The 7,148-nt window shown below is 34.7% G+C and overlaps 1 protein-coding gene across 2 annotated transcripts in view; it reads left to right on the plus strand.

Moving 5' to 3' along the window:
• Positions 1 to 6,768, plus strand: part of Jhbp2 (Juvenile hormone binding protein 2) — an 18,730-nt gene extending 11,962 nt beyond the window's left edge. For both annotated transcript variants that reach the window (XM_017630603.1, XM_017630604.1), the window contains 3 exons: positions 2,900 to 3,033; positions 3,120 to 3,272; positions 6,021 to 6,768. In XM_017630603.1, the coding sequence (XP_017486092.1) occupies positions 2,900 to 3,033; positions 3,120 to 3,272; positions 6,021 to 6,175 (442 nt within the window). In that variant the 3' untranslated portion in view covers positions 6,176 to 6,768. The remainder of the gene's footprint in view (positions 1 to 2,899; positions 3,034 to 3,119; positions 3,273 to 6,020) is intronic.
• Positions 6,769 to 7,148: the final 380 nt, after the last annotated feature.

Here is a 7,148-nt window from a genome sequence, read left to right on the forward strand (position 1 = left end):
AAGGCAAAGACAATGTTTCACTTCTTTCGCGCGTAGGGACTACAAGCACTCAGTTTTTTAGCGTCTTGCAAACATGGCCTACTGAAGTCATAAAAAGTGTTTTGAAGTTAGGTGATCAGTTTAAAACAGAGAAGCTTGCGTAATAGTCCAACAACTAGTCCAAAAAGTACCAGACTGATACCAGTTTAAACCTGTTCATGCACATGCCTTATTGATTAAAAAAGGACTAGAATGAAGGTGTTTATGCTAGTGTATGTTATTTTTATCATACGCCATCGTTAACCACAAGTCAGCAGCCAAATTTTATACATATGTTAGTACATAGTACGTTTACAAGTTACGCCTGTTGCCACTAACGACCGTCGCGTGTTGCAAATTAGACATTTAAGTGATTTGTGAGCGTAAACCAGTACATTCGGCATGTTAGCATGAGCGCATATACATACATCTGTATTTACATTGCTACTTGTAGACATATTTACATATAACATGCATATTTTTGAGCTTTAGTACTTACATAGATATTTTTGCTGCTGATTGTCCATTCATTTTGAAAAACCAAAAAAGTCTGCTATTTAGCTACTGAAAAAGTGACAACAGCGTCAGCAACAACAAAAACTAATTGCATCTGTTTGCTATTGGTGCTTAAGCTGCTGCATTCAAGGTTAAAAGCGTCAAGTTTTTAACTTGTTTACTCGTTTACGCTTGCGGCTCTGTAGCCGGGCCGCCAACGAACTGAGAAATTTGCTAAATTGTCGTTTGCTTAGCACTTTTTTTGGTGCAATTCGATGTTGCATGCAACCATTTGTCGTTTGTTATGTGTGCTTGAATGGATTGCTGGGGATTGCTGGAAGGCATCCAAACATACATACACATACAAACGTAGCTTAAATAATATGAGCACACCTAGCCATTTTGTCAATTTGCATCAAGGTGAAGAGTGCAGCAGCACTTAATTTGGCCAACACTTCTTCAATTTACTATGTTTGTATGCGTGTAGACATTGAGGTGTCAATCTCAATAACTAAGTATGAACTACGGACACCCGGTCGGTCAAATCGATTTATCGTGGGGTCATGGCATAGTCCACAAGCTCAACTCAAGTCAGCCAAATATAGCCAAGATTTAAAAGCGTTTGCAGCGTTTGCAGCGTTATCCACCCAGTCGCACGATGACCTTCTTTTTAACTAGATGATGAATTATGACTAGGTAGCAAGTTTTTTAGTGAAGCTGGACCTTTTATTCTACATATGACATTAGGGCGGGTCAATTTTGATTTTTTTACTATACGACTATGGCATAGTGGTACTCTACATGAAATTCTAAGCAAATTTAGTGACAAGCTATGGGTCAAAAATCTATTTCGAGAAAGAGTTAATTAAAATAGAGTTGCCACCTGTTTAAAAAATTAAATACAACTTAAATCAAGGGAATAAGGTAATTGAAAAATTTACCACAATAGGGGTGTCAGAAGAAAGAGGCTGTAGTTTGAAATTATTTTGAAGAGTGTTGCCACGTGTTTGAAAATTCGAATTTATTTAAAGTATATACAGGTTATATAAACCCCTCTATTCTAACAGAGTCGCAAAACTTAGCTCATCACTGTTGTGATTTCTAGTGCGCCGCAAAGTACGCCACATAAATTCGTTTTTAAGTGCCAGAAAAATACACAAAAACTTACAAATTTGCATTGTAGCGTCATATTTGTTGCAGCAGCAAACTGGTGTCAAAAAAAGAGTGTTGAGAAATCTTTGGTTTGAAGATTTTGAATTTTTGACGTGTTTGAACAGGATTGCTACCTTTTGAGAAAGTTATTTAATGAATTATTAGAAGATGAGTATAAATAGAAATGCGTTTGAAATTGATTTATTTTTTGTCTGTATTTAGGAAAGCTGACACGTATTTAGAAAATCAAATTCAACTTATTTCAACAGTTAATTGAAATATTTATCACATTGTCAGAAGATTTCGGTTTTAAAATATTTTTAAGAGAAGTCCTATCTTTTTGAAAATCGAAATTATGTAACATACATATGCATACACAAGTCAAAAGACATAAATATTTAATATGAGTGTCAAACGAGTTTTAAGAAAACTTTAGTTTGAAAATATTTTTGATCAGAGTTGCCACCCGTTCGAAAAGTAGTATCTATGTATCTACATAGCTATGTACATATGCATATGTACACATGTTTATATATAGTAAGCGAAGGCATTTTTGTGAAGGTCATCAGATCTGCACAGTCGTCAAAAATGATATGTCAAATTGAAGAACTGAACCCGTAGATGTGCAATAAGATTTAACTTTTTTTTTGTGGTGCAGGGTGATTTGAATGCGGGACCTTTATTCGTTCAAATATTTTTATCGTTTTTGAGTAGGGTTGCCACCTTTTTTGGAAATTAAATTACATTTTGTCGTTTTAACCTATTGCGTGATCACAGTAAATATATATAAATTGGCCCGCCATAATATACATACATATATATAAATAAGTGTACATACATCAGGGTGGTAAAAAAAAAAATAAAGTCGGAAAAATCCGTAAAAATGGTATAGAATTCTTGAAAACCAATATTTTTCGATCAGTAGGCTCTGTTTCTTTTCAGGAGACTTCCAATAATAGTACCCAATTGTTTAAAAATGGCAAAATGGGTGAGAGCACTTAAATTCGGACTTTACTATTTCAAAACCATTTTTGGACCACCCTAATGAAAATATGCTCGTAGGGCGTACAATTTGATTTTATATTTTTGTAAGCCCCAAAATTTCAATTCAAATTTTAAATTGATTTTAGCGATGAGAATTTGTTCTTAATTTTCAACATCGAAAAGAAGGAAGTTTTTCGTCCATAAACTCTATTTTTCCTAATCATTTTACTTTCTTCTTGTTTTCTTGCAGTTCCGATTTGGAGACTTTGCAATTTCAGTTGACTTGCGAAATTCCACATATTAAAGTTCGTGCTCAGTATCGCTCTACGGGTGTATTAATCTTAGTGAAAGCCTCTGGTGCTGGTGATTATTGGGGCGAATATGGTAAGCTATTTACGTTGTAAATTTTTTCCTCTTAGTGTAATTAATATTTAAATGTTTTACAATTGATTGTCTTTTCTTTGCCACAGATGGCGTCAAGGCGAAAATCTACTTCAAAGCAACTCCGAATGTGGCTGACGATGGGCGTACTTATCTTACAGCCGAACAGGTCAAAATGGATTTCAATGTTAAAGAAATTAAAATGGGCGTAGATAATATTGCCAATGGCAATTCAGTGATACGTGAGTAAACTTTTAGTTCACACTTACTATTTATATGTACATGTATGTGCTCAAATAGATTAGGTAAATTTGAATTTAACGAGGAAAATGCCGCTGTCCCTTTACTAAATATGTAGCATTTAATGGCTCTCAAATATGTGAATAGGAAAACGAATAGGTATACGAATACATATAGGATAAGGAATACGAATATAAATATGAATACTAAGTTATCTGCCTGGGCTATCTGGGAGCTCTGGCTTCGTTTTCTCCGAAGAGTAGCTGAAGAAGGTGCCACCAGACGGCGAAACGCAGGCAGGAGTAATCCCCTTTCTAGTAGAGTTGCCGGAAACTGCCCTTTCTATTGCATCTCTCAGGGGATCACTGTCCACGGAGGAACACCCAAATATAATGGTGAAGGTTATACAAGCAAGAGTATTGTGGCTTTGTCCCATACTGCTTGCCACACTCTTCTCTCGAAAGGAGACGATAGCACTCCAAAGGATGCTTCAAATCACCCGGTCCGAACATTCTGCCTATTGTAATCAAAGAAAGTGTTGAGCTACTGTCGGCGACTTTGAAAAGGATTTTCACTGCGTTTCAAGCACTTGCTTTTTTACCACAATCATTGAGAGTAGTTGGCGCCGACTTTATCCCTTAAGTTGGCAATAGTAACAATACTGACACTAAAAGCATCAGGCCTTCACGCAGCATGATATGATGTCCTTCAGGCTTAAATTACTAAAAAGATGAGTTATTATACTCTATTTTGGCAACCGCATTCAGTTTCGGTTATAAACCTACTCACAATTGACTTAGCTGTGCCCTTCTAAGAGCTGAACACTCGCACATCCTACAGTTTCATTCCACGTCGCCTCCTTTATTAGCATCTTTTGCAAATTTTATTATCTGTCATAGTTAAGTAAATGGCCTGTGAAGCCAGCAAACATTAGTTAACATGAACCGAGTCAGCAATTCTCATGCCACAATGCCAGCCTTTGACCTCAATACGGACCCTGAAATTCGTTTCAAAGTACACATCCGTCATCACTTAGCCAATCCGTTAGAGGTGCAAAACTATAGATGGCACTATCGATAGTATCGATGTTTTTTATTTTTCCCTACTATCGATTGTTTTTTGGTCCTATCGATAGTCCGACAGACATGTGATTCAGTATTTATTTTAGTTTTTAGTCTGTTCCAATAGCAGTCCGGTTTACAGGATTTAGTCAGAACTTACAGGAGGTCGTTCCTATTGACATACAACCTGTAAGTGGGAACACATTTGAGAGAGTAACTGAGCAACTGTTCCTAGTCAGAAGTTACAGGATTTAGTCCGGAGTTTCTTTTCCTGTAAGTTCATGAAAAGTGTCAAACGATCAGCTGATTTGCATGTGTAAGCAAAAACAAACAGCGGTGAAAGCAAAGTACCTTATATTTGTAAAAAAAATGGAAGTAAACAACGAAATGCTTGAATATGTATAGATTTTAATAATTATTTAGTGATATTTCAGCTAAATCAGTGTTGTACAAATGACATGTAAACAAACCGACTGACGTTTTTACAGGAATAATGCACTTCTACATCTGTTCTCCTTTTACTCTCATTTGAGAGAGTAAAATTGTAGTTTGACAGTTCCACAGGTTTTAGTCCGAAGTTCAAAGGAACAGACTATTTATTTCTTCTTTTCTTTTCATTTCTCTTAAACATCCAAGTTGAACTAAAAATTTGGTTGCTACTTTTTTAAAAGAGTAATGTCAAATTTGGAAAATAACGAAAAACCTTTCATGTTTTAAAATACCGCTAAAAAACTGATACAAATTAATTTATACCAAAACTTTCAATATTATCTACCACCACTATTTACTCTTTATGAAAAGGTAAATAAAAACCATTACTTCTCAGATAAAAAATGGTTTCTTCTTCTAAAATTGAAATTAACTTGATGAATGCCTTATATATGACGGAGGATATCTAAAACCACAAATATAAAATTTCAGTATGCCCAATTTTTTCCATTTCAATTCATTTCAAATTTTCAATAACTTTACTTCTAACTTAACGGTTAAACAATTAAAAAAAGTGTACAGTAGTTTACAAGAATATCCAAACGTAGTTTCGAAATATATTCTTAAGGAAATCTTCATACGAAAATTGAGCCAAAACCATATAAATACGATACTATCGGCGATATATCGATAGTTTTGAAAATAATATCGAACACTATCGATGGTCTGACTATCGATAGTTTTGCACCTCTACAATCCGTTCTAAATTTTTTCTGTCGAGCTAATCAAAAGTAGCTGTCCACCAGCATAAAATTGCTGTTAAAATCCAAGGAGAGACAGAGACGGCTATAAGCCCCAGGCTCAAGGTATATTGGACAGTAGTATCCTAGGTTGGTAAACTAGGAATTGATGCCAATTATTTTAATTTTTTTTTTCTTTTGCGGAATATAAGTATTTTAAAACTGAGAATAAACTTAAATTTTTTCGCTCTCAATTCCACCGAAAAATAGTTAATTTTTTCCTATATATTACACTTCTTACTATCGACTTTGTGACTCTTTTCAATTTTGTGAAAAAATACCTTCAATTGCTTCCCAAAAATACAACAAAAGAAACGTGGTAACTTTTCTCAAAAGGACTGTTATTTTAAAAACAAAAGCTCTTATTTCAGAAAAAAGAGCTTTAGGCACAAAAAAGTTTGTCCACTATATTATACGATTGTACTGAAAGGGAATCAATTTCAATTATCTCTCTTTACAGAGGCCGCCTTGAATCTCTTCATTAACTCCAATGCACAGGAGTTGCTTAAGGAAATGAAGCCAGCGCTACGGACCAAGCTCACACTGGTCATACGCAACTTCATGGATCGGATTTTCGCGAAAATACCGTTGGATCAGTGGATTAATTTGAATTAGTAAATGCGTATTTCAGCCGTCAGCAGGGCAGATGAAAGCAGTTTTGGTGCAGCAACTGCGTTGAAGCCCAACGCAAGTGCAGTTGAATTGAGTTGAAATCGAACACTTAGCAGTTAATTAGTTTAGCTGTAATTTTATGTATAATTAGTAGTTAGTATTTATTTTAAAAACCAAGTGTTGAAAAGTATGAGTAGATAATCAGTTACGAGCTAAAATTAAGATGAAAAAAATTGCTCCTTCTTAAAATTTACATATTTTATTCACAGTACAAGCACGATTACAAGTAAATGACAATTCTTAAAATAAAATTAAATTAAATATTTTGACCACAAGTAACTATATTATATAGTAAGATTACCTACAAAGTACTGGTAATTATTGGAAAAAAGTGCGTGTTTAGGTGAAAACTGTTATTTTACGGTAAAGCACCGTACTTTTTCAAGAATTTTCCCAAGTCGAGAAAAAATTTTTACTTAGAATTCGCCGCTTTGTGAGATAAAATAGAAATTAAAATTTCTTGAATTTTCAAAGTAGCTGGTATGTACCAATAATCACTTGAGGTTTGTAAACTCGATAAGAAATGTTCATTTGTAAAACATTCTGAGCAAAAAAAAAGGTAAGTTAAAATATAATTTATATGTGCAATTATCAGCAGTTACATAGAATTGAAAAAATTTTTGTTTTGTACCGGCTTCTATTTATCTAGGCTTGCTTGCGTGCATGTGTTTGTGTGACATAAGCAGAAATAACCATAATTTGCTATCAACTGTCAACACAAATGAAAATGCAACTAAGCAATAAACTTTGGGAGCAGCAGCAAACGCTGCAGTAACTTGAAGGGGGTGAGATGAGATGATTAGCACGCGAACTGTTGAAATGCCGTTGAGTTTATGTGGCATGCATTTGTATGTTTGTACGTACATACAGTGCCGGCCACTTGAATAGCGCCGCCTTTTGATCCTCAGTTTTTACG

This window comes from Rhagoletis zephyria, unplaced genomic scaffold, assembly GCF_001687245.7.
Source record: "Rhagoletis zephyria isolate East Lansing unplaced genomic scaffold, Rhagoletis_zephyria_1.1 Rzeph_scaffold_07923, whole genome shotgun sequence".
NCBI classification, from domain to species: Eukaryota; Metazoa; Arthropoda; class Insecta; order Diptera; family Tephritidae; genus Rhagoletis; species Rhagoletis zephyria.